This window comes from Pleuronectes platessa, chromosome 23, assembly GCF_947347685.1.
Source record: "Pleuronectes platessa chromosome 23, fPlePla1.1, whole genome shotgun sequence".
Classification (NCBI taxonomy): Eukaryota; Metazoa; Chordata; class Actinopteri; order Pleuronectiformes; family Pleuronectidae; genus Pleuronectes; species Pleuronectes platessa.
This window is the reverse complement of record NC_070648.1, coordinates 991,700-1,018,368: the sequence shown is the minus strand read 5'-3', so window position 1 is coordinate 1,018,368 and position 26,669 is coordinate 991,700. Positions and strand designations below refer to the sequence as shown.

The window sequence follows — 26,669 nt, the reverse complement described above, 5'->3', positions numbered from 1 at the left end:
ATTTTACAGAAGTTAAGTCAAAGGAGGTAATTTTACAATTAAATCATCATTCTATGAGAATAACGTAATTAAAATGTAAGTAAAGTAAGAAGAATAAAGTTGTAAATTGGTGAAGAAACTTATATAAGTTAATTATCATCATGAGGTCATAAATATGACATTTTGCTCAAACTTTTCAGGGGAATATGATTATGATCCGGTTTCTAATTTTGGAATTAGGTATTTTTATTTGGTCCCTTCACCCACACACGTTTTGGTGAAATGAGAAATTAGAAAACCACACTTTACTGAGCAACATTAAGTTTCACATATGTACAACAAAAAATGTCTTCTCAGCCTCAAAGCTGTGACAGATGAATTTAATGATCATAAAACACATAAAACTAAATATTGAAATCTTTAACATCTGTTTCTATAGAGCCTCTAGTGGTCAAACAGGACACCATGTGTACAAGTTCAATGGTCAGGTTATAAAGTTTTATTTGTTTTATACCAACACCACAAAAATAAAAGACATAGAAAAAAGCTCTCGTCATATAAACCCTCTTCCTGTAACATGATTTATGAAATACAGTTTACATTAAACCACAACCAACACACAACGACATCTTAGGAATATATATTTATTTATTTATTTATGGAAGAAATAGAATTGAGTACACACATGCACCTACATATTACACATGTCAGCTCACTTAGGGCTATATCCTCTGGAGCGCCCCCAGGTGGCTTGCAGTGTATAGGGCATAGATCCATGTTAATGGATGGGACATGGACCAAACCAAAAAGTCAAAGTACCTGTTAAATAAAACGACTCCGGCTCCAAACGATGGCGAAAGCACAAGATAAGATAAGATAAGATAATAAAATAAGATTCTTTATTATCCCTACAACGGGGATATTTATAGGCATCACCCGAATCCTGTGTATTTTGCCTTCATATTTTTAACAGTAGGAAGTGGAGTCGCGTCGTCCATCTTTATCTGCATCTCTGATAATGTCATAATATAATATATTGTAATTTTCAGCCACTGTAACGGACACAAGCTTCATTTACTGTCTCTCTACAGGAGAGATGATCAGAGGAGCTGCGTTTTGACCATCTTCTTGGAGATGTGGACTGAAGTACGGGAAGATCTCTCCACCGAACAAACACTCAGTGAACGAGTGAATGTGAGACCGAGCCGTCGTGTCGTAGAAGGACACGAGACCCTCCTCGTAGTCCACGAACACCCCCACCTTCTGAGGTTTGTCTCTCAGGGACAGGCGGACGCGTGGATCTGTCAGGGCTGCGTACTGGTCGTCCTCGCAGTGGACGGTCGCCCAGTAGCCGTTGTCTGGGTTCAACGAGAGCTTCCCCTTGCGGTTTGCGTCCCCTCTGGCCACGCCCAGGTCCCACCCGGTCTTCTTGCCGACCTCCACCTCCCAGTATGACCTCCCAGAGGACAAACCGTTGAGTCCCAGGATGCTGCCGAACATGTCAAACCTCTCCGGAGTGTCGTGGACTTCCTGGTACTTTCCTCCGTCCTGCACCTCCTTCCCATCGTCAGAGAGAGAGAGGCAGTGATGGGCTGTAGCTGGGTCCAGCTTCACATCCACTGCAGAAGAACACAACAGAATAAAGGACATAGAATCATGTCGTGAAATATGAATAATTTGCCGATGGATACAGGGCATAAATGGAATCGTCTCCTTCTTCATACGAGGTCACAGGTTTCGTGTCAAACGACAGCGTCTGACCTCCAAGGATAAAATCTGGTTATCAGTCGTTACAGCAAAACGCCTAATGCATAAGTGTGTCACTGACAAAGTGAAAAGTTATTGTAATTTTTCTGCAAAAATGTACTCGTTGAAATAGGAAAAGAGACATTAAGCAAATCAAACTTTAAAACAAGGATGAAAGTTTACTATATTCATGATATAAAACTATGTATTGACTTTTGAAAAAGACAATACATAGTTTTATATCTGGCTGCTCCTTCATGAGAGTCCATTTCATCAAGTTTTTGAGGAAATGGGTCATAAGAAATATTCTGTTTACCACCGAACACCAAAGTTAAAATACAGGAGAAGACTTCTCTCAGTTCTTTTGCTCGAGCATCACAGCTGTGGTGAACTTGTTGAGGAAGTTGGTGTTTTTAACAAAGGAAGTGTCGTCGGTGCAGTTTCCGTTTCACACTTTTCTTGAGAAATCTTCAAGAATAGATGATGATGTTTTTTTTTATTCAGATCCAGGAATTGGATTACAAAAACAAAACATATCAAACTATAAATGATAACGTCCAAATTTCTAAAATTGAATAAAAACGGCTGCGAAATGTTTATTTTATTTTGTTCTGAAAAACGTACAACCCAAAATGAGAAGATGTGAGTTTATTATTCAGACTAGTGAACTAATAAGAGAAACTGGAATCACATGTAATCATATATTGAAAAAAGCTGAGACACACACCTGCAAATGTGGGGAATCTCTTGAGTTCTGTGAAAACAAAGATGAAGTTAAAGTCACACAGATCTTCATCAGATGAAACACAAACCTGGATGAACACAAAGGACTCACCAACAGAGGAGAGCTCTTCTAGGTGCAGCTGAATTTGTTCCATCATGGCTGACGTTGTGGTTCTCAAGGAACCGAAGGAGAACGAGGTATCAACACTTGTGTTGTTCCAATCCGTGGGTTCATCAGGAGAGATCTGCGTGAGGGGGAATCTCACAACGTCAGTTTCAAATCAACCTCATGGAGACATGACCATGTCTTTGCAGGTCAGATCCTCGACTCACCTGAAGGTCTGGGTTTCCGTCCAACTCAGCGATGGAGTTCTGGAGTTTGACAGTTTCTCTTTTCAGCCCCTGAAGCAGATCATTTCCTTCTCTCTTTACCTTTTCTCTCCTTTAAGGTCAAATACAGGACGTTACGCTGATGGATCAATAATAGGTCTGACCACACTTCACTGTGAGCCACGTAGAACCAACCTCTCCTCCACAGGCTGCAGAGATCTTTGCCGAGCGTCCTGCACGACTTTCATCATCTTGGAGAAGACGTTGTTGATCTCCAGCCACTCGGTGTCCAAGCTAACCTGATGATGGACAGTGGACATGTCAAGAGAAACATGGACAGAAACCATATTGAAAAACGTGAATTCTTACCGTCAAGCCTTTCACAGATAATTCCACTTCTGCCATCTTGAGTTCTGTCATTTGAATTTTCTGCTGTAGCTCCGCCCTCTTGTTGTCTTGCTTTGCCTTAAAGGAAGAAAGAGGAGAAATAAACAAAGTGAAATAGAACTGTAGACGAAACAAGTGATGACCCAATAAACAACTTTATTCAGTGTTTTTAGAAGTGTAATAATAACCTTCATGCGCAGTTTTTCCACCTTCCTCTGTTTCTCCTCTTCCTCCTCTCTTGGAGGGACGGCGGTCATTGGAGGCGTCGTCTAAAAGGAGGAAAACATTCGGTAATATAACGATGAAGAATCCGTTTCTTCGGCATCTGTTGATTGTGTGGAACTCTTTGTTCTTACGATCTGATTCACAGGATGAAGCTGCAGTAGCTCCCCAGCGTGACGTTTCAACAGGTCAAACATCTGAGCCTCCACCTGCTCGGCGCCGGTGGAGAACTCGAGCGCTCGACGAGGTCGGTACGTGTTGGTGGTGGTTTGATGACGTGGGGGGGGCTCAGGAGTCTGGAAAACTGTGGAAACAAAGCTGTCAATCAAAGCTGCTGTAATGTGTGTATTCGTGTAAAGTTAAAACTCGTACATGGTTCTCTTGTCTCGGCCGCGGTGATGACGGCAGCTGCTGGATGAATGTGGCCGTTGAGTGTCTGCGGTGAATGGTCGATGGGAGGCTAAGAAAAGAGATTCAATCGTTTTCAGTCTGAAGGACTTTACAAACTTCTTACACTCAATAATTGCAATGATTGAAAAAAAATGGCAAATGAAGTTTACAGGAATAAAGTTATCAGGCTCGCTCAGCTGGATTGGACCTCCCGTGGGGGGGGTTTGACGAGGGTAACTCCTCCGCTCTGGGACCCTCACTCCATTCTGCATGCATCCCTTCTTCCCCTGGTGGATCCTCAGGCCCTGATAGGTCATCTCCATCCAACCACACTCACAAAACAGAGGGTACTCGTCTGAGTCGTCTGTTTTGAGACATTATGGAAGAATTAAATTAATATTTGGTCTTTATTTCCTTTTTAAATACGCATTCAGAACCAGAAAATACAACTATTATATATTCAATATTTCGGTACTTGATTCGTTTTCCACTTTGTTTTCTGTATCGTAACTTTAATTAAGCACATTTTACCTTTTTTGCATCATATAAATATTGATATAGTTTGTACATTGACTAAGAACCACTCACAAGACTCTATAGAAGTCATCACAGGCTCGGTCAGCTGGATTGGACGTCCCGTGAAGGGAATCAGAGGAGGGTAACTCTTCCTCTCTGGGATCCTCACTCCCTTCTCTGTGCATCCCATCTTCCCCTGGTGGATCCTCAGGCCCTGATAGGTCGTCACTTTGGACCAACCACACCCACAGACCTGGAGGCTCTCATCTGAACCGGCTGTTTGAGACATTATGGATAAGATTGGTTATACCTTCAACTTTTCAAATATGTATTTTGAAGCTGAAACTATTATATATTCAATATTTGGTATTGACTTTTTGCTAGCGTCAGTCCTTTAATTTCACACATTTTAGCTTTTTGGCAGCAAATAAATTGGAGACAACAGCGATATAGTTTGTACACTGATTAGAAACCACTCACCAGACCAGGTGAAGATGTTCCTCTCAGGCTCGTTCAGATAGATTGGACTTTCCTTGAAGGTAATTTGAGGCATGAAGGTCATTGTGTTCCTCTCTGGGATCCTCACTCCCCTCTGGGTGCATCCCATCTTCCCCTGGTGGGTCCTCAGGCCGTGGTAACTCGTCACTTTGGACCAACCACACACACAAACCTGGAAGCTCATGTCGAACGTGTTCAGTGTCTGTTGAAAAACACGTTTTTTATATTTTTATGCATTAATATGTGATTTATTCTGAAGCAGAACTGAATCCAACATGGACAGTTTCACACTCTGCTCAGTTTTGTGGCAAATGAAAATAAAATAAAAAAATTGTTTGATTTGAAATGTTTTTCTCTGGATCTTTGTCAAAGTGTAAGTTCCTGTGAAGACACGTTTGATTCTCACAAGTCCAACTTAACTCTTTACTTCCAGTTCTGCATTTCCTGCTTTTACACTAACTTTCATTTCATTGATTTGATCTGAGCTGAGTGGACTCAGGTGAATCATGGTGTTTGGTCGCCCTCTAGTGGCACTGACTGGACACCATCCAATCACTGCTGCTGGTGAATATCACAAACCAAGGTGTGTGTGTGTGTGTGTGTGCGTGTGTTTGCGTGTGTGTGCGTGTGTGTGCGTGTGTGAGTGTGTGCGTGTGTGTGTGTGTGTGTGTGTGTGTGTGTGTGTGTGTGAAACCGCAAACAACAGAAGCTCAATATGATAAGAGCCAATCTGTCAATGAATAAAATCTGAATAATATTTTTTTCTAACCAGGAAAAAAGCAGAACAAATATTCTTCTGTACTGACATCGTGTTTTGTGAGAGGATCTTGAACATGAACAATTTAACTTTAACTGTTTTTTTACGTTTACAACAGGAAACTTTATGTGTTTCCTCCTGACAGCAGCATTTTGAAGTATTATATTTATTAACACATCCTACTGTGTGTTTTCTACCTGCAGCATCACAGTCAAACAATATATTTCGCTCTGTGGTAGTAAATGTGTGTATCCCTGAACAAGAACAAGTTTCATAATTCATCCTTTAACTGTCACAGTTACTAAATGTCACAAAGTTCTTTATAAAAGTCTCACCGTGCTCTGCAGCGTCGATGCTCCTCAGTCCGAGTGATGATCTCTCTGTCGTTTCCCGACTCTCCTCCTCTGTGTTCTCTCTCTTCAGAACTTTCAGTTTCGTTTCATGCGAAACAAACGTCAGGTTAAACTCGCTCTCAGGAGATTTACCAACTGCATTCACAAACTACAGCAGCGGCAGACACAGTGAGACACTAACTTTACAAGAATAGCGATGAAACTTAAAGAGATTTGAGTCAAAACTACAGAAACAAACAAGAAGTTTTACAAGAATAGTCATATTTTTACAGGTATAAAGTCAAAAGTCATAACTTTATAAGGATAAAGTCGTACTTTTACAGAAGTTAAGTCAAAGGAGGTCATTTTACAATTAAATAATAATTTTAGGAGAATACAGTAATAAAATGTAAGTAAAGTGAAAAGAATAAAGTTGTAATTTGGTGAAGAAACTGATATAAACTGAAGTTAATTATCATCATGAGGTCATAAATGTGACATTTTGCTCAAACTTTTCACGGGAATATGAATATGATCATCCGGTTTCTATTTTTTGGAATTAGGTATTTTGAATGAATGAATGAGAAATTAGAAAACCACACTTTACTGAGCAACATCAAGTTTCACTTATGTACAAAAAAAAAATTCTTCTCAGCCTCAAAGTTGTGAGAAATGATTTTAATGATCATAAAACACATCAAACTAAATATTGAAATCTGTGTCACCTGTCTCCATAGCGCCTCTAGTGGTCAAACAGGACACCATGTGTGCAAGTTCATTGGCTGGTAAATAATCACATGACAGACTTTGGTTTCTACTCTTAAACAATAATGTGTTAAAATGGAGGACATGACAGCTCCCACAAGTAAAGACAGAAAATAAGATCGCCCCCTGGTGGCTGGCTGTAGAATAGGTCATAAACCGCACCTCCTCCATGTTAGCGAATGGGGCATGGACCAATCAATTAATCATGAAACACAATTTTAAATCAAATGTCTTCACCAGCTGAAGATGGCGACGCCTGTATCAGGGATATTTTGAGGAAGTGGAGACACGTCGGCCATTATTATTTACAGTCTGTTGATTAATCCCCCCCCCCCCCCCCCCCCTTCACCTCTAACAAACAAATCAAGCGCACACATCTACACTTCAGGACACAACCATGATCTGTTCACGTTGTTTCACGGAGGAGATAATCAGCGGATCAGCGCTTCCATCGTCTTGTTTTCGGTGTGGACTGAAATACGGGTAAAGCTCCCCCCCGCTGAACAAGCACCCGGTGAAAGAGTAAATGTGAGACCGAGCCGTGATGTTGTAGAAAGACACAATGTCTTCCTCGTAGTCCACAAACACCCCCACCGTCTCCGGCTTGAGGAGCAGAGGGAGGAGCAGCGGGGGGGCTGTCAGAGCCGCGTACTGGTCGTCCTCGTAGTGGACGGTCGCCCAGTAGCCGTTGTCTGGGTTCAACGTGAGCTTCCCCTTGCGGTTTGCGTCCCCTCTGGCCACGCCCAGGTCCCACCCGGGCTTGTTGCCGACCTCCACCTCCCAGTATGACCTCCCAGAGGTGAAGCCGTTGAGCCCCAGGACGCTGCCGAACATGTCAAACCTCTCCGAGGCGTCGTCCACTCCCGCGTCCTCCTGTCCGTCCTTCACTTCCTTTCCGTCCTCAGACAGAACGAGGCACTGGTGCGCGGTGGCTGGATCCAGCTTCACGTCCACTGTGAGGACGAGAGGAAAGTTACGAAGTCATCGGAACAAAACGTGTCTACGTCTTCAAACATATTGAACATATCACACACCTGTGAACTTTGGAATTCTCTTGAGTTCTGTGAAGCAGATAAATAGTTTTAGATCAATCAAGTCAAGATTTGAGCTTTTTATCATTTCATAATCTGAGTGTTACCGATGGACGTCAGCTTCTCCAGCTCCTGTTGGACTTTTTCTTTCATAATAGCTGTGGTTTTTCTCATCGTCCCAAAGAACAGGGACGTGTCCAACTGGACCTCGGCCCAGTCCTTGATGTCGTCCAGGTTCTGAAGAGATGGGTAGTTCTGAGAGAGGGGGGGGGGGGGGGGGGGGGAGGGGGAGAGAGAGAGAGAGAGATGAAAGACAGACAAGCTGACAGCAATCTAACTGAAGTCCTACAACATGTAATCCCCCCTCTCACCTGCAGGAAGTGGATGTGATCCTCCAGTGTACTGATGTCCTCCAGCTCAGAGATGGTCGTCTGGAAGCGGCTGATCTCCTCTTCCAGATCCTGTTGGAGGTCCTCTGCCTCCTTCTCCACGACCTCCCTCCTGTCCTTCAGCGGCTGAAGAGCCTCTTCCCGGGCCTCCTCCACGATGGAGAGCACGGCGGCGAACACGGCCTCAATGTCCCACCACTCGTTCTCCAGCTGGTCCTGAAGATGGACGGACATGGAGCCTCAGTTCAACACAGCTCTGTGTGTGAGTCACCACATAAAGAGACTGGAACCTCAGTTATAATCAAACCCTAAGAAGTTGTATCAGTTGTGACACTATACCTTCTTTTTAATAGGTCCATTTAACTTTATGTTTGAAAAGACTAATCCTTTAAATCCAGGATCAGTCAGGTTTGTGTTTTCTCACCTGGCAGCTCTTCACAGATTGACTGAGCTCGACCAGTTGTGTTTCTCTCTTCTGAATCTTGGCCTCCAGTTCTGTTTTTGCGTTTTCAAGTTCAACCTGTAACGGACAATAAGAAAACAAGTCGTTATCCCAACTTCAAACATCACGATATCACTTATTCTTGATCACTCACCTTCTTCTTCTCCCACTCGTCCTCGGTGGAGACCACCTCCTGTGGACCTTCCTCCAGACAGCGGACGCAGATGCATCTCTGCTGCTTCTTGCTGTACAGCTCCAGGGGGCGTCCGTGCTTCAGACAGGCCCTGTCGTCCAGGTTCTTCACCGGGGCCACCAGCTTGTGACCCTTCAGCCTCTGGGTTGAAGCATGGTTCTGCAGGTGGGTGGAGCAGTACGAGGCCAGACACACCAGGCAGGACTTCTCGGCCTGGAGCTTTTGATCTGTGCAGATGTCACAGGCCACTCCTCCGTCCTGCCCCGTGAAGATACTTTTCTTGTTCTTCTCAGACTCTTCCGACTGACGCTGCTGGATGATTTCTCTGAGGACGATGTTCACAGCTCCTGTGTTCATCAGAAAAGTTCTGCACAGGGGGCACTCGCTGTTTCTGTACTTACAGTTGAAGTCCAGGCACTTCTTACAGAAGGTGTGGCCACAAGCTGTAGTGACGGGGTCCACAAACACGTCCATGCAGATGGAGCATGTTAACTGCTTCTCCAGCAGACAGGTCCCTCTGGGTGAAGCAGCAGCAGAGGCCATAAGGAGAACCAGGAGGTCACTGAACCAGAAAGGTCTGAGGGGCGGTTTAAAGAAACCTGCATGAAGGAGACACATGTTACTCATATCCAGTTTGATTATTTTAATTTGTGTTATAACCTTGAAATGTTTTCATGCTCCAAAGATCAGAAAACATCTCTTTCCTCAGACTGTCCGATGCTGCAGCTCCTCTATTCAGCCTCTGTCACAAACACGTGGTTTTAGATCCTGATTCTTTATTTAAAATTTGTCAAAAATCAAATCAAAAAGTTACGATGACAAAACACATTTTCAACACTGTGATCGTGTTGTAGCTCTGATCTATGTTTGCGTTGGCACACCTGCAAGACAATCCAGCCTTGGGTGTGTGTGGGTGTGTGTGTGGGTGTGTGTGTGCGTTTATAGGTGTGTGTGTGTGTGTCTGTGTGTGTGTGTATGTTTGTGTGTGTTCAATCACAATAGCAGAAACTGTAATGATAAAAGTGTGAAGGATCACGGAACAACCCATGTGTACAGATGATCCCACAGTGTGTTACAACACTAAACACCTTATTGTGTAAAGTAGTAGAGCAACAATCAACTACAGTGAAAGTATTAACCAGTCGTAATCTTTCATAGAAGTATATAACTATATAACTAACACAATTCAATATGATAAAACAATACTTTTTTACCTTTCAGCTGCTCAGATGCTGTTAATCCTTCAGGCTTCGATGTCCTTCTCTCTACTCCCACCTAGTGTGTGTGTCTGCGTGTGTGTGCGTGTGCGGGCGTGTGTGGGCGTGCCTTCAGCTTTGTGTTAACTTTCGTTTCTGACAAAGTTCCCACCCTGCGGTTTCTTCCTTTATCCAAAGAGACGCGTCATCATGATAAACAAATATATCAGAGTTTTGCATGGGTGTGTTGCTGAGTTTTATTTTAATTAGTGTTGCAGCAGCGACCGGTCCAACTTGTTTCATCGACTGAGACAGAAACACAACTCAGTCAAAGCAGAGGAAAGCACATGTGTGAATATAAATATGACAGCACTCATTTATGTCTTTAGGGTCAAACTTTTTCAACCAGTTTTAAAAAAACAAAATAAACGTCCCTACATGATCCAAAATGCAAATTCAGCAGTTTCTCTCCAGTGCAGCATTCAGTCATTTTACAAAACGGTAGAAGCTAGAAACACTCGTTCACTCCTTCTGTCCTGTTGTGAAATGTTTATTGAATAGATTGTGTAATTCCCGGCTTCCTGGTTTGTGCTGGACTCGATCATCTGATATTTTCACATCAGAATATCAGAGCAAACTTGGTTCCAGGGGTCTGTACGGAGAAAGGTCCACAGGTTCCCTCAGGTCGTTAGGATGTGAGGAGAAATCTCAATACGAGTGCTGAGTGTGACCTCTGACCTTGAGACTCGGACCTGCAGGAAGCGGAGGTCGTCCTCAGTCTGCTCCAGCTGCTCCAGCTCAGTGTGTCTCCTCTGCAGATCACAGATTTCTGCCTCCAGCTGTTGGACGAGCTCTTTGCTTTGTGTCTCCTTCAGATTCTCAACCTGACTCAGTCTCTCCTGAATAACCTGCTGCAGTTTCATCCTCATCCGCTTTAATTGAACCTGAGGGAAATACAGACGTTGTTGTGAACAGCAGCATGTGATACAGAGGCAGTGTTGTTCATTCAAAACCAAACCAGTGTGGCCTCGTTCTCTCAGAGGAATTAATGGTAAGTTGTGTGTTTGTTTTGTATACGACAGGATGTCAGGGACATCAGACACAGGGTTTTTATATTAACACAGGACATATTTCAATTTGGTTAAATACTTTTTTCATGTTGAATTAATCATAGATCAGTTTTTTGTTGTATGTTTCTTTGTGTATTGGATTGTGGGTCCTCGGTGGAGGTATGTGCTCGAGTGTCGTTGTCCAGTGAGACTTCACCCTCTGCTTGGCGGCCTCTCTGTGCACAGGGAGGATGTGATGGCCCCTGTGTTCTCTCTGGGAACACATGGCACAGACGCATGTCCGGTCGCTCCTGCAGAACCTGTCCAGCGGCTTCCCGTGCACTCTGCACACAGGGTCCTCCAGGTTCTTCACCACACCGATCAGAAGATGGCGCCCGAGGGCCTCGCTCTGGTAGTGCAGCTCCAGGTGGGCGTCGCAGTACGAGGCCAGACACACCAGGCAGGACTTGACGGCTGGACGCCGCCCGGGGCAGAGGTCACAGGGAACCTCGCCGGCTTTTAAAGGTGCGGCCCCGACCTGGCTCTGTGTGGGGGGGTGTGTCTGGAGCTGGGGTCTGGTGGGGAAGCAGGCCTTGCAGAGGGGGCACTGACAGGAGCCACTGATCCTCCAGTATTCTCCTACACAGGCCAGACAGAAGGCGTGTCCACAGGGGAGGGACGCCGGGCGGGTGGACTCGTCCAGACAGATGCAGCACAGCTCGGACATCAGGGTCTGTCCTCACATGGGAACAGGAAACAGATAATCAGATCTGCTGGAGAGGAAACTGTTACGTTAGCAGTTTGGTAATATTCACATTCTTGTCCCGTTTGACACAATTAAAACATCAATCAATCAAAATGTTATTTGTATAGCCCATATTCACAAATTTGTCTCATAGGGCTTTAACATGGTGAGACATCTTCTGTCCTTAACCCTCAACAAGAGTAAGGAAAAACCACAACCAACAATTATATTTTAACCTTTTGATTATTCTATTTAAAGGTGAAATCTCCATCAGGATCGAGTATTTTCTGTAATCGTGGTGAAAGGTTGATTCAGGCATTAAAAGTATGAACGATATAATCATATTTCTGGTTGTGGAGTTGTATTGACGTTCCAGCTAAAACATCCTGAAAAGTGCTAATTCTTTTCTGCTTATTCATGTGAACTATAAACAATGTCCACTACGCCACCTGGTGTTTACATTTTACGACACATAGTACATGATATTACAACAGTACTGCAGTAATTCAAATGAACACGTAACATAAATAAAACACCATGAAGATACAAATACACACGCCTCGTACCTTGTGTGTCCTGAGGCTGCAGCCGTGTTGACTTACAGACGTGTCCCCTGGTTCCTCTCTAGGACGGAGGAGACACACCTGTTGGACTCTGTCACTTCCTGGACACTCGGAGGACTCACCTGATGAAGTGGTGACGTCTCCTCACAGCGTCTCAGCTCAGTCCACAAACAAAGCTCGTTCCAGTAATAATGCAAAACACACACACAAACACACACTCTTGTATCGGTCGTTCAACTTTTATTTCAGTGAGAAGTTAATTATTCATTGAAACATTCAAAACAAAGATTTGGCACATTTTGGTTCTGATGCTGAGATGTGGTAGAAAGAGAATTTCATATATTTAGACTTTAGTATAATGATGATTAATAAAAAGAAAACACAACCACAACCAAACCTATTGACCTTTAATAAAGAAAGAAAAAAATGTAATGAGACCTGTTCAACCAGCCCAGGAAGCTACCACTAGCACAATTAGCTATTTATCAACAGTAGATGAAGTCTGTTATAGAAAGTTAGAAGTTATTCCTGCTGGTAGCTTGTTTTTGTCGTAACAATGTGCAGCAGGAGGAGGAGGAGGAGGAGGAGGAGGAGAAGGAGGAGGAGGAGGAGGAGGAGGAGGAGGAACAATCTATTCCACTGCAGTAACACACACATCTGGACTGCTGTGTGTTTCAGGGGGTTTGACCTCAGTGGACCTCGGTGGAGTTTGGAGCTTTTGACCTTCTAACGACGTTTTTACTTCTCTGGTCTTCTTGAACTTTTCAAAGTACTGACGCACAAAATTTTCATCGAAGATGTAAGTTATCACCAAGGGCTCTGATTTCTTCGCCCAGCTGCACAGGTAGAAGTACGGGAGCAGTGTCTCTGTGAAAGTCTCTCTCGTGAAAGAGTAAATGTGAAACTCTTCGTCCACATCATAGAAAGAGACTCGTCCTTCCTCATAGTCCAGGTAGATGCCGACTTTCCTCGGCCGGGGACACAGGTGGAGTTCTTTGAGGGGTGAACGGTGGACTTGATAATCAGAGCGCCTCTTTCCAATGGTGAAGAATCCATTCCCTGTGTTCTGAGGGACCCTCCCTGTTCTGGTTACCGTTTTCTTGGCAATACCCACATCCCATTCGTTTCTGCGGCCCACCTGGACTTCCCAGTAGTGTCGTCCCGAGCTGAAGCCCCTGGTCCCACAGACCGCGGGACGCTCAAACCTCTCTGAGCCTTTAGACCAGGTGGGGCTGGCAGATTTAATGTACTTCAGGCGTTTCCCCTCTTCGGTCACCACGAGGCCGTCTCCAGCTGTGGCTCCGTCAAACAACACATACTCTGAAAAGGTTCAATTCAGTTTTAGAGCTCTCAACTTGAGATGAATGAAGGGAATTAAAAGTATCTTATAATCTCACCTTTATATTGTCTCATTCTGTTCAGTTCTGGAAGAAGTTAAATCACAACATGTTATGGAAAAGTGGCGATTTAGAAACATCTTCGCATATTAAGCAAACACTAAAAATATTCACCTGTTTTTGTCAGAGCTCTCAGTTCAGCTTGAAACGTGAGCAGGAGCTGGGACATGGCTCTCCTCAGGGTCTGCACACACAGGTCAGAGTAAACCCGGAGGTTTGACCAGTTCTTCAAGTCCGACACGTCGCTCAGGGCTTTCAAAGTCTGAAATGATTCACAAGTGCATCATGGGGCTGAACTTCACATAGAGAACATCAAAAACAAGATATAATCAGCTGATCAGAGAGTAAAAGAACCTGCAGCAGCTGGAAGGAGTCGTCTTTGTGTGAAAGCTCCTCCAGCTCCTCGTGCCTCCTCTGCAGCTCGCTGATTTCCATGTGCAGCTCTTCAATCACTGCTTTGTCTCTCTCTTGAGATTTTGTGAGTTTTGCTTCTATGTTCGATTTTAGTTTTGTTTGCAGCCTTTGTACTTGACTGATCAAATTACTGAAGAGCTGATCGCTGCGGTCCATCTCTTTGTGAGCTTTCTCCTGAAATCAAAAAGCATGTTCTCAGCAAAGGTTTATACTTTATTGTAAAATGCTGCATGTGCAATATGTACCTCGTTACTCACTCTGCTCATTTCAGAGGAATCTGTAAATTCTTTTGTCTTTTCCACTCTTTCCTCAATCATCTTTCTCATCTCTGCTTTTTTGGACTCAATATTTTGCTGAAAATTAGAATTTGAAGACAAACAAATGGGATTAAAACAATCATGGCATCGTAAGGCATTTCAGAAGATGAAGTTTAATGTAGAACCATCTGATTTACTTTCTGCCGAGCCCCTTCCTCCTCCAGCGGAACAGTCTCGTGCTCTTTGTGCTCCGTCTCCTTGCACAGCAGACAGATGCACGTCTCCTCCTGTCGGCAGAAGAACTCCAGGATCCTCTCGTGCTTCTTGCACATCCTCTCCTCCAGGTTCTCCAGCGGGTCCACCAGCCTGTGTCTCATCAGGGAGGGAACTCTCAGGTGAGGCTCCAGGTGGACCTCACAGTAAGACGTCAGACACACCAGGCACGACCTCTGGGCCTGGAGCTTCAGCTCTGTGCACACATCACACTCGACGTGAGAAGACTCACCGATGCTCTCAGTGGTCTCCACTTTTCTCCTCTTCACTTGGACGGAGATCTCCTGGATGACCGTGTTCGTGGAGACCTCGGGCCTCACGTGGAATCTCTTACTACACGTTGGGCAGTGGCACAGCTCGCTGCCGTCCCAGTGCTCGCTGAGGCAGGTCTTACAGAAGTTGTGACCACAGGGTGTCGTGACTGGGTCGCTGAAGACCTTCTCACACAGGGAACACTGGAACCGATCCTCTGACAACCAGGCAAGGTGTGAAGACATCATGGAATCGCTGTGAGAGAACGATACAAGTTGTGTGCGTGTCTGGATTCAATCATCTGCTCTGAGCCTGTTTATGAAGTGAGTCATGATCCACCCAGTGACTCATTCTCATGTGAATCATTCGGCGCTTAACATTTCTGCAGATCTGGATTTTAGAAGCAAAAACAATCGAAGAACTCCCAAACAGCTCGAATCACAACTCACCTGATCTCCAGAGTTTTGTATATTCCAGACACGTAGTTGTTCTTTCACATGTGAGACCAGACTCAGGTATTGAAGCTCAACGAAGACACTATCGAGTCGGACGGAGAAACACTGACGAGTCCTGAGAAGCTGTGGGTGCTCCAGCCAACACAGGGGGCGTGGCCACAGGGGGCGTGGCCGAGTGGGGTCAGTTTACTGAAGTGAAACCTTCATTCACCAGAAGCCAGAGACAAAAACATTGAACTCATTTATTTCTCTAAACCACAAACACACTTCTCTCACAGGTCATTCGTGCTTCAGGAAAAATCCACATGCAGCTGGGAATTTATGTTATGCATTTGTAATAATAGCAAAATATGCTTTGTCACATTCTCGGCAAGATCAATACGCCTACAACTGGTTAGCTTAGCTTAGCATAGCTTAGCATAAAGACGAGAAACAGAGAGTCTGGCTCAAACCAACAATCTGGACAAATCATAGTTTAAAAATGGACGACATGACAGCTGCAAAAGATGAAGCCAAATCATCTTGATCGCCCCCTGGTGGCTTGGTGCAGTACACCCACTCTCTCCCCTAAGCTAAGCACCTTCTGCGTGGGGCTTCATATTTAACAGACATGAAAATCATATAAATCTTCATAATTGACTCTCAACACGACAAAAAACATCGAACTATCCTTTAAGCTTTGAAGCCATGAGCTGATATGAATACATGAGGTGTTTAATTACCATGTTAGCTACATTCTATACGTAATAAATATACATAAATCACAGGATTTCATTTAAACAGGAACAACAATACAGTCAGTCGTGTTTTAGTTTTGCTTGATGGTGGTTTTCTCGTTCACGGGACGGATGGAGATGGTGTCCGAGGCCTTGTCGCAGCAGTACAGGTAGAAAAAAGGCTGAATCTTCTCCCTGAACGCATCGTGGAACGTGTAGATATGAGTCCGAGCTCTCACGTCGTAAAAGGACACCTGACCCTCCTCGTGGTCCACGTAGACGCCCACCCGCCTGGGCCTGGGCTCGAGGAGCAGCGCTACGGGCGGAGACGTGGACACCCGGTACCCGTGGCCTTTCTTCATGGCCAGAGCCCAGTAGCCCTGAGTGGTGCTCACCGAGATCCGGCCCTTCCTGTTCACCGACGACCGGGCGACTCCCAGGTACCAGTCGTCCTTGTCCCCCACCTGGACCTCCCAGTAGTGTCTCCCCGAGGTGAAGCCCTCCCGGCCCAGGACGATGACCACCGTGTCGAAGCGGTCCGGGTGGTCTGGCAGGTCCTGCCACGCCCCCAAGTGCCTCACCTGGTGTCTGTCCTGAGACAGCTGCAGCCAGGGGTTGGCGCTGTCGGGGTCCAGCGTCACATCCACTGTGGAGACACAACAGATTTATTGTGTTGGACAGTTTCGAGGTACACAAAAAAGAAACCAAAAGTAAAAGGGAAGAAACTTTACCTGTATAACTCAGAACCTTTCTGATCTCTGTGAACAACAAAAGACAGAATTATCCTGAGGGTTTATTTGTCTTCTTCTGGAAACATTCAAGATGAACTGGGAATTCAAAGAAGATCTCACCACTATCGGCCAGTTTGTCAATCATTTCGTTTAACAACGGCTCCAGTTTGGACACGGACCTCCTGATCATGCCTACACACATGTCAGTGGGAACACTGGTGTCGGACCAGTCTTTAACCGATGGAGCTGTGCTCAGTGCAGGGAAACTCTACAGAGACACGGCACAAGACTTCAGGAAGAAACAAATACAAACTAATAAAACAGTTTCCAGGAGTTGGTTATCCCTCCTCGTCAACACACACCCCTTCACCTTCAAGAAATGAATGTGGTCGGTCCGAGCCACGTTCTCTAGGTCTGAATTCCTCCTCTTCAGCTCAGTGATCTCCAGCTCCAGGTCGGAGATGAGACCCTCGGCCCAGCTCTCCGTCTGCCTCTGCTTCTCCTCGATGGCCAGGACCAGCTCGGCCTGAGTCCTCTGGATGGATCGCACCAGCTCGGAGAAGACCTGCATGCTCTGCTGGATCTCCCCCCGAGCACTGGCCTGAAAACACAGGTCCACGTGGAATAACTGTGTCGATGAATCAGTCGGCAGCACAGTGGATCTGCGGAGGACTCACCTTGTTGAGCTCCAGAGAACGTTTGATCTCCTCCACCTTCTTCTCTCTGTCCTGGATCATCTGCTGGACGTCCGTCTCTGTCCTCTTCAGCTGAGCCTGCACAACATCATGTCACAAACATGGCTGACCCAGGCATTTGAACAATCCTGCAATTCTTTTTTTATTAAATTCTGTATTTACTGCGCTTTTCTTGGATAAACACTTAATTTAAATTTAATATATGAAAGGATACATGTCTGTGTCTCACCTTCTTCTCCGTCCACTCCCTCTCCACGGGGACGGTGTAGTGCGCCCGGTGGTCCGTCTCCGTGCAGAGGACGCAGACACACATCTGGTCCTTCTTACAGAACAGCTCCAGCAGCCTCTCGTGCTTCGGACACATCCTGTCCTCCATGTTGGCCACGGGCTCGATCAGCTTGTGCTTGGTGAACCTGGCGGCGTGGGACTGGTGGTGCTCCTCGCAGTAGGAGGTGAGACACACCAGGCAGGATTTGACCGCCCTCGGCCTCCCCTCCCCGAGGCAGACGTCACACAGGACCTCCTCCCAGGCAGGCTGTGGGGGGGAGGCGGAGGACGAGGTTTGAGGAGACAGGATTTGAGGTGAGGGTGGAGGTGATATTTGGGGCAGTGGAGGAGCTGCAGCCTGAGCTGTGGTGGGGGGTGAAGGTGGAGGAGAAGGTTTGGGCGCCGACGCAGACGGGATCAATGGAGGTAGCTCTTCTTGATGTTGCCTCTTGTCCTCTGGGGTTTGCCTCCTTCTCTCCTCCTCCTCTGCAAGCTGCTCCTTCTCCAGAAGCCTCTCCTCATCCTCCTTTTTCCTTCTCTCCATTGTCCACTTCTTCTCTTTCCTCTCCTCCTCCTGTGTGCTCTCCTTCCCTTCCACGCCCCTCACCCTGATCTCCTTGAACTGCTCAGCGATCTCCCTCAGCACGGTATTAACACTGATATCAGGCCGTTTGTGGAAGGACTTCTTACACATGGGACACTGGTACAACGGACTGGTTTTCCAGTATCCCAGGATGCAGCCCTGGCAGAAGTTGTGTCCACAGGGGATGGACACGGGGTTGGTGAAGACGTCCAGGCAGATGGAGCAGTGCACCTGCTCTTCGGAGAGGTTCCCGGTCGTGGCCATCCCTAGACGGCGGAGAGGCAGCATCATTTGTAACCAGCCTCTGAACGGGGCATCAAACCTGCTGTGATATCGAGGTGGCTCTGGTTAGATGGTGCAACGTTATTTGGCGTCATGTGCATGCAAATCCAGATTGCAAAGCATGATGGGAATCATTAAGGGTTAGAAATCATCGACTAAACATCCTGGAAACAGAAAGGCTCTGATAGTTTAAGGTTTTATATAAACTTTGATTTGTCGCCTCGGTTGATAAGTTCAACAGTGGAGTTCAAACTACTGATCTGATGTTATGGGGGGGGGGGGGGGGGGGGGGGGGGGTCCAGGAAGTATGAAATGAACACAAAGTTAAATTTTTTACATGAATGTTTCAGCTCTTTCTACAGGAGACATTTTTTGATAGATAATCTGTCAAATGACCTCAAATGATTTATTTACCTCATGGTGTGTTGATACTTGTCTATGAATATCAACTACTAAAAATGTTAATCTTTTCTCTGTAAGGATCAATCCTTGCAGCTTCACACTGTGTAACATTTGTCAGCTTGCCCTCTGCATGTGTGTGAGTCTGTCAGTGAAGTCGACTCTCTGCTGCAGGCCTCGGTGATCATGGAGGAGCAGATTCAAATCTTTCCAAAAATACAACACAAGCCTGCAAACGTCACCTGAACCACAATCCAGGTTAGTTTTTAGTTTTAAGCATTTAAAACAATTTAAAACCCAACTTTCTCTTTCTACCCGACCTATATTTGAGTTTGATCGACACTGACTTTTTAGGAAAAAGTCCTAAATTTAGGCCACAGCTCGTAAACCAGACAAACAGATGTTTTGAAAATCCCTAAAAACAAGAGCAACACTCCCCTGAGAGATTAGAGAAGCAGATGTGAAAGTGTAGAAAAGAAAAAGCTTGAGAGGACGGACAGAAAAGGAGAAACATGGAGACACTCACCAACGAGCAGCTGCCTCGACTCTCGGCTGTTCACTGACACTCGAGCCCGGCGGTAACCAAACTAACACACTCACCTCAGACCCAAAATACACCCCCCCTCCCTGCCTCTTACCCCAGATCCAGATTTACACCCCCGGTCACGGCCCTGGGAGCGATCCAGGAGGAGGAACCGAACCCAGAGAATCAGGAGAGACACAATACAAACAGACCTCAACTGAGTCAAGTCTGTTTATTTTTATGGCTTTAATTGTATTTTTCTTAAAGATAGACACTTTTTAAACATTGATGATATAAATAATTCACATTTGTGACTCTCAGGTCTCAAGTATTTTTAGTTTTTGCGTCAAACTATGGAAATATTTGTTTTGTTTCATTTTATTTACTTAATTAATTAAAAACGAGCGGCTGCAATATGAAGCACATGTTACAGTTACAAAAATATAAGTGATATAAAGTACGGCTTCTCAACAGCTATTTTTTTATTATACAAGCACGAGAGTGGTATTGATTATTATATTGACAAACCCATGAGGCTGCTCACCTCAGCATTGATTTGAACTTGTGTTTCTGGTATTTTCTCTCTGTTTTGGTCTCCACCACCTCCTGCTGGACCAGTTGTATATTGCGAGTTTATTATTGTGTTTTTTTTTACCCCTGAAAAGAGCAGATGAGCGGAAACTGAACCGAAAGAGGAAGAAACCCTGTGACTGATCATCTTTATTGAACAAGTTTAAAAAGACAGTACAAAAGCAGGCACTTGATATAAAAATACAGGACAATATATATTGCTTAGTGTTGTTTTAGAAAGTCATAGGTCAACGTGTTGTAGAATATGCCCTTTGCAAATAGAGTCAATATGTACAGAGCCTCTCATCTGGCCCCGAGCCTGCAGACGTTACAGTTGCATCTATGAACTTCATTGTTTTCATCTGTAAAGTGTCTGAAACCTCAGAGTCACAGTTGAACACAGGTTTACACAAAGGAAAGAACCAGAGGTGCAGCATCACTCACACTCTACCACGTCCTTCACTGGATTTAACAACTTTATATTATTATTTGTTTATATACAAGCGTGTACAGCAGAATGGAACTACTGACGTGTATCTACTTCTTTCATAATGTCGTCAGTCAATACATGTCACAGTTTGGTTTCCACTGACCAACACACATTGATAACACAATCCTGCTTTAGAGCAACACTACGTTACTTGTACTGAGCAGCAGCGCCCCCTGCAGACACAGATGACTCATTCGGTCTGGTGAACATGTGGCTGCGTGTCTCAGGTGTGTTTGACCGGAGTGATCATGAGAGGAGACGTGTTCTTTCCCTCCTGGGTGAGACAGGGGCTGAAGATGGGATACAGACTCTCGCTGAAGGAATCAGAGAAGGTGTAGAGATGCAGCCGCGCCTTCACGTCGTAGAACGAGATCCGGCCTCCGTCGTAGTCCAGGAAGATTCCCACTTTGCTGGGTTGGAACTGGAGCGTCAGAGGCAGGCGGGAGGACGCCAGGGCCTTCACCTCCCCGTTCTTCAGCCACAGGCACCAGTACCCGCCCTCGGGACTCAGCTTGATCTCGCCCTTGCGGCGCGCTGAGGCCCGGGCCACCCCGAGCGTCCAGGCCGTCTTGCGCCCTAGGTCCACCTCCCAGTAGTGGCGCCCGGAGCCGAGGCCCTCCCGGCCCAGGACGAAGAGGGCGGGGCTGTAGCGCTTGGGACCCTCGGTGTGGGGGGTCTTACGCTCCTCATACCTCACCTGGCGACCGTCCTCGGACACAACCAGGTTCCTCTGGGCCGTGGCAGAGTCCAGAATCACCTCACCTGCACAGGGGGGCGGAGCAGAGGTCACTTCAACCGGTTCACACATGCACACATCTCAGACACTCTGAGTGGCGCCCTCTTGTGGACGATTAGGAGAACTGACTATTATGTCACGCTTTGTTTGCACCCAGGACAAAACAAAACAAAGCACAAACCAATAATGTTTCACCAAAATAAAGCTTGAAGAGGAACTCACTGGAGTAGTTCTGCACCTTCCGGAGTTCTGACGGAGAGAAAGAGAAACACAACGTGAGTGAGTCACTCAGAGCAGACGACACATGGGCGACATGTCAACCATGAGACATGTGCTGCTGTCAATCAACTCCGGGCCACACGGACCCACTGGGGCATCGACACTATCTCCATCTGTCTGCCTGTCCTGTCCTGCCCTGTTGTGTGTGTGTGTGTGTGTGTGTGTGTGTGTGTGTGTGTGTGTGTGTGTGTGTGTGTGTGTGTGTGTGTGTGTGTGTGTGTAACGGTTAGTGCGATGACAGGGGATTTCTATTTCAAAGCACTTGACCTACAGCTTCCTGTCCAGAGGCTGGATTTTACTGTAGGTTTTTATATTTTATCTGAATACAAATACATGGAGTCTCCTCACGGAGGCAGTGACACTCTGGTCGTTTCCCAGTGACACACCCACCAGCTTCCTTTACCTTTGGCGTACAGCCTCTTCAGCTCCTCCTGGAACTTGTCCATGAGGCTGCTGACGGACGAGCGGATGGTTCCCAGGTAGAGGTCCGTGTTGATGCTGACCGCCGACCAATCGGTGGGCTCAGGGGGGTGCGACAGCGTCACGATGTTCTACGGGAAGCGTTGGAAAGGTTATACGAGGCAACATCAAATGAAAGTTTAATGACGTCTTGGCAGTGAGAAGAAAAGGGCTGAATATGAAGCTGCCGTGGAACTCGATGATTTCTTCTGTAGATTTACGAGCTGATGCTCCACAGATTTAGCAGATTTGCCATCGGTCTGTGTTAGAGCCGTCTGCACGTCCTCAGTTTGACAGAGGACATGGAGGCAGGATTTAGTCCAGAGCAGCAATCATCGGTTCCAGAGACTGTGTCTGTCTTTAGCTGTTTCAGGCCTTTTGCTTCCTCTCAAACCTCAGAGAGAGAATCTAAATCTGCAAACTCAACAGAATCAACACTTTATAAACCGCCCGGGATCAAACCACAAGACCAGAAACATCTTGAGGAGATCATATATAAAGATGTTCGACACGACAGCTCCCGGAGGTGAAGCCAAGGTGTCTCGATGGCGTCCTGGCTGCAGCGTGGGATCATGGGACGTCCCCCACGTGTCTCACCTGGAGGAAGATGACCTTGTCCTGGGTGTGAGCGTACGCCTCCAGCTCGCTGCTCCTCCTCCTCAGCTGACTCAGCTCGTTCTCCAGCCCCCGAGCCAGCTCCTGGGCGTGGCGCTCGGCCTCGCGCTGCCGGGTGGCGATCAGCTCCACCAGCTCCGCCTGGCTCTGCTCCACCAGCCGCTGCAGCTCGGCGTACACCTGCCAGCTGTCCTCCAGCTCCTTCTGAGCACTGGTCTGCAGGAGAGACGGAGATGTTACTGATCGGCTTCTCAAACTTTTGAAATAAAGATGGACGACATGACAGCCTCCAAAAGTGAAGCCAAAGCCGCTCAATCGCCCCCTGGTGCCTGTCTGCAGTATAGGTCACAACCCTGCCTCCTCCATGTTAGCAGATGGGAAACGTCAAGTACAAATTAATTACATTGATGTCACAGTGATTTCATCAGGCTCTTTAAACTTGAGACAGGAAGTGTCCAGAGAAAAGATTTGATTTGTCTTTAAGGAGGATTTCAAGTAAAGATATTTTGGCCTCCACTGGTTATTAGAGAGTATCAATAAATAAGAAGAAGTAACTCTTAATTTAACAGAATTAAAATGCACCTTTCTTAAGAACCTGTAAAACCACATTTAACTTCCTTTTGGAGAAAGTTGTGCTACAAACTAAAACCCTCAAGTGTCCATGAGGTTTTTAACTTCTTTCTCTCTCTCAAATAAAACTGATAAAACCTAATTAGACTCGAACAAATCAACTAATGCCTCAGATCCTTTCACCCATTGTTTCCAGTGTGTGTCTCCTGCTGGAACAACTCAACAAACTGGTTTCATCCTTCAAACTTTTACATTTCTCTCATTCAAGCTCATAACTTCACTTTAACTGAAAAAGAATGCAAATCAATGAGCAGCATGTTCCCTCACAGAGCAACATGTTCACGTTGAGTCATTGTTTGAATAGCACACACACGCACAGGCGCACACACGCACACAAACACACACACACACACACACACACAGACACTTGTAACTTGATCCTCAAAGTATTTGTAAAAGTAGATCAATGTCACCGAGCAGGAAATTAACTGAACCTGGGAAATTTCACTATTTCCACATTTGTATTATAACCTTCTATTGTTAGTTTGTATGATTCTATTTGTATCTTATTTATTTTCGATTATGTTTCTGTTTTTATTGTATATCAAAGGTTCATGTTATTACTTATTATACTGTATTGAGAAACCATTAAAGACATGTCTGCAGTTACACAACAGAACCCGTCACTTGTATGAAGACAAACTGGTTCATCTTCAGCGTGTCTCTCGAGCTTGAGGCCGGTTTTTCCAGGCGGTGAACACAAGGTGTGTTTCCACCGGTCGCACCGGATCCACGGCCTCAGACGAGGATCTGAGAAAAACAAACCTCCTCCACTTCCACAGAGAATGACGTGTTTTTACAGGAGAGGGAAATGTTTAATTAAAAGATCATCTCAGGGTCACATGTTGCAGTTTCCTTAAACTAATGAGATCAATATTAAAGTCAAACTCCTTGTGAGAGAGTTAAAAGTCTCTTTAAATCTAGATTCTTGCTCTTGACGTAAAAAGAGTTGAAATTCGACACCTGAACTTTCAAACCCGGGTGTTTGAGACCTGCTGGTCTAATAGTCTGGGGGGTGGAGCCTGACTGAGTGTACACGCCCACCTACACCTGCCACCTGCACCCATTGGACGTTACTAGCTGTCAGTCACACGCTTTATGGTCTATTTGACTCTGAATGGATCATAATGTACTAAATGAACTAGAGATTGGACACAAAACCTATTCAGGAATTTTTTTACAGACGTTATAAATAGAGTGAAAGGGACAATTTCCCGTAGACTATACATATATACATATATGAATATATATCTAAAGCCAGTGGGGGTGCTTCCTGCCGCTCTTCACAGCTCCTTCTCACCCTGAGCCCTTAGAAGCTCTGAGCTCTCACCTTGATGACCTTGATGGACTGTTTGATCTCCTCCAGTTTCTTGGCTCTCTCCTTGATCAGATGTTTCAGCTCGGACCTTCTCTTCCCCACGTTGCTCTGTGGGAAGAAGGTCAGGATAGTGGGTCACTGGAATCGATATCACACAATCTCTCATTGCATTTGTTCTTCTTCAGGTTCTTTCAGGACTAGACAGGAAATCCAGACCTGCTCAACTACTCATCATTTTGTTTTTATTTCCATTTACTGAGTCTCACCATCTTCTTCTTCCACTCGTGCTCGGCGCTGACGATGTCGTGGGACTTGTGCGTGGCCTCGGCGCAGGCCGTGCAGATGCACACGTGGTCCGTGCGGCAGTAGACGTCCACGAGGCGCTCGTGTTTCTTGCAGATCTTCTCCTCCAGGTGGAAAGTGGGTTCGATCAGACGATGAGACGACAGAGACTTCACCTGCGTGACGGGATGGAGACAACTCTGTTTTTTAATGTGTGAACGTAACAAACACAACGTCTAATATTTAAGGTTTTATTATCTGTGGGGAAAATTGTGTATGTTCTGTATTTCATCTTATTTTTGTAATATTTGAGCTATCTCAGGTGTCTACCACACCCATATTTATTAGGGTATCTATCTATTTTGACCTTTTTGTGATGCCGTAGGTGCGTCTCACAGAAGGACCCGGGACAGGTCACACACGACTTCAGCGCCTTCAACTTCCTCCCGATGCAGGCGTCACAGGGAACATCTCCAGGCCGGGCAAACTCCCCAGTATCGACCCCTGATGAGCCCCCTTTGCCCGAATCTGTGCTCAGGTTCAGCGTGGACCCCCGGGACGAGGCCCCCCCGTCCACGGTGGCCCCGCCGGCCATCATCAGCCCCTGAAACTGGGAGGAGATCTCCGCCAGGACCCTGTTGACGCTCATCTCGGGCTTCTTGGAGTAGTTCTTCTTGCACATGGGGCAGGAGAGCTTCTTGCTGTGGTTCCAGTAGCCCTGCAGGCAGGCCTTGCAGAAGCTGTGGCCGCAGGGCGTGGACACGGGCTCCACGAACACCTCCAGGCAGATGGAGCAGCTGAACTGGTCCTCGGAGAGGACGCTGCCTCCCGGAGAGCTGATGCCTGCAAGAGGGGGGGGGGGGGGGGGGGAGACAGAGATGAGATTATTTATTAATGACTTCACATCTAGAAGTAGAAGGCAAATACAGAGAGTGATTAACGCCAAGGATCAACTATTTAATTTGGATCTGCAACAAAATACACAAAGAATCCAATTGTTTAAACTTTATTCATTCTTGAGTTGGCCTTTTTTAAATGTGATATATTTGTATTTTTCAGTATAGTATAGTATTTTATTTGACCTCCTTCGTGTGTAGATGAATTCTTTGTGCACTTTTGCCTTGAATTGGTTCTCGGGGACAAACAAAGTATTTAACATGTTCTCCTCTTGTCCAGTGGGATCGTTACCACCTTCATCTAAAGCATGAGGCTCCACTGGAGCCGAGGGACCTGAAGGAAACTGTAAATTACTGTGAAACTGCCTGAGAACGGATTTTCTCATCATTTAAATTAGACTAAAAGTGACTTCTTCAATCTGTGTGTGAATTAAAGACTTATGACTTTATGAGCTGAACCACAACAGAGACACAATGTTCTCTAAATCCACACAGATCTGATCGATCGTAGAATCGTTTGAATGGGCTGAAGAAACTCAGTCTCACAGGGTCAAAGGTCGGTTTTAATCTGTCTCTGTTCCTTTATTGGCTCAGGAGTTGGGTCATAAAGAGTCACAGAGAAAGACGGAGAAGGAAAAATGTGTGAAATGAGATTATTTTGGGTCATGACCTGAACTCTGTGCTTCATGACGACTTGTTAATTGTTTCAGATGCATCGGGAACTGTTTTGGTTTCTACCTGAGGAGCAGAAAGTTTGAGCAGTTGTTCCTCTTTTGTATCTTTCACCCAATTCCATAAAGAATTATTTAATCTTAACCATATACTCATAAACCAAAGGTCCTGTCCTAATCACCTGTTGCAATGGTGGGTCCACATCTTACAGGAGAACCTGGGAAT

General features: G+C 45.7%; 5 protein-coding genes across 6 annotated transcripts; all 5 read right to left on the bottom strand.

The window, feature by feature from the left end:
• Window positions 1-463: 463 nt before the first annotated feature.
• Window positions 464-10,045, bottom strand: LOC128430562 (uncharacterized). Its single transcript, XM_053416662.1, has 19 exons — window positions 9,915-10,045; window positions 8,662-9,299; window positions 8,490-8,585; window positions 8,048-8,281; window positions 7,784-7,931; window positions 7,680-7,706; window positions 7,033-7,598; window positions 4,774-4,993; window positions 4,366-4,569; window positions 3,948-4,141; window positions 3,760-3,847; window positions 3,522-3,691; window positions 3,354-3,434; window positions 3,148-3,243; window positions 2,974-3,077; window positions 2,782-2,890; window positions 2,561-2,693; window positions 2,453-2,479; window positions 464-1,598 (listed from the first exon to the last, which is right to left on the bottom strand). The coding sequence occupies exons 2-19, from the start codon at window positions 9,241-9,243 to the stop codon at window positions 1,054-1,056; spliced, it is 3,624 nt and encodes a 1,207-aa protein (XP_053272637.1). The 5' UTR covers window positions 9,244-9,299; window positions 9,915-10,045; the 3' UTR covers window positions 464-1,053.
• Window positions 10,046-10,468: 423 nt separating this feature from the next.
• LOC128430176 (E3 ubiquitin-protein ligase TRIM47) lies at window positions 10,469-11,672 on the bottom strand. Its single transcript, XM_053416161.1, has 2 exons — window positions 11,163-11,672; window positions 10,469-10,840 (listed from the first exon to the last, which is right to left on the bottom strand). The coding sequence occupies exons 1-2, from the start codon at window positions 11,670-11,672 to the stop codon at window positions 10,577-10,579; spliced, it is 774 nt and encodes a 257-aa protein (XP_053272136.1). The 3' UTR covers window positions 10,469-10,576.
• An 818-nt stretch (window positions 11,673-12,490) lies between these two features.
• On the bottom strand, window positions 12,491-15,437 carry LOC128430168 (E3 ubiquitin-protein ligase TRIM39). Of its 2 annotated transcripts, none has more exons than XM_053416152.1 (7): window positions 15,296-15,437; window positions 14,519-15,101; window positions 14,310-14,417; window positions 14,005-14,238; window positions 13,765-13,912; window positions 13,651-13,677; window positions 12,491-13,573 (listed from the first exon to the last, which is right to left on the bottom strand). In XM_053416152.1, the coding sequence occupies exons 2-7, from the start codon at window positions 15,092-15,094 to the stop codon at window positions 12,885-12,887; spliced, it is 1,782 nt and encodes a 593-aa protein (XP_053272127.1). In that variant the 5' UTR covers window positions 15,095-15,101; window positions 15,296-15,437; the 3' UTR covers window positions 12,491-12,884. The 2 variants fall into 2 exon arrangements, with proteins under 2 accessions (XP_053272127.1, XP_053272128.1); XM_053416153.1 differs by having other exon boundaries at window positions 14,322-14,417.
• A 606-nt stretch (window positions 15,438-16,043) lies between these two features.
• Window positions 16,044-18,572, bottom strand: si:dkey-46i9.6 (E3 ubiquitin-protein ligase TRIM7). Its single transcript, XM_053416158.1, has 6 exons — window positions 17,673-18,572; window positions 17,426-17,521; window positions 17,119-17,349; window positions 16,869-17,016; window positions 16,749-16,775; window positions 16,044-16,663 (listed from the first exon to the last, which is right to left on the bottom strand). Exons 1-6 carry the CDS (start codon window positions 18,555-18,557, stop codon window positions 16,110-16,112), a joined length of 1,941 nt encoding a protein of 646 aa, XP_053272133.1. The 5' UTR covers window positions 18,558-18,572; the 3' UTR covers window positions 16,044-16,109.
• Window positions 18,573-20,202: 1,630 nt separating this feature from the next.
• On the bottom strand, window positions 20,203-25,719 carry btr12 (bloodthirsty-related gene family, member 12; the record flags this gene model as incomplete). Its single annotated transcript, XM_053416154.1, is given in 7 exon segments — window positions 20,203-21,319; window positions 21,516-21,542; window positions 21,976-22,123; window positions 22,629-22,862; window positions 24,607-24,702; window positions 24,861-25,052; window positions 25,244-25,719. Coding segments are annotated over 7 exon segments (1,712 nt in total), but the record flags the coding sequence as incomplete, so codon positions are not given.
• Window positions 25,720-26,669: the final 950 nt, after the last annotated feature.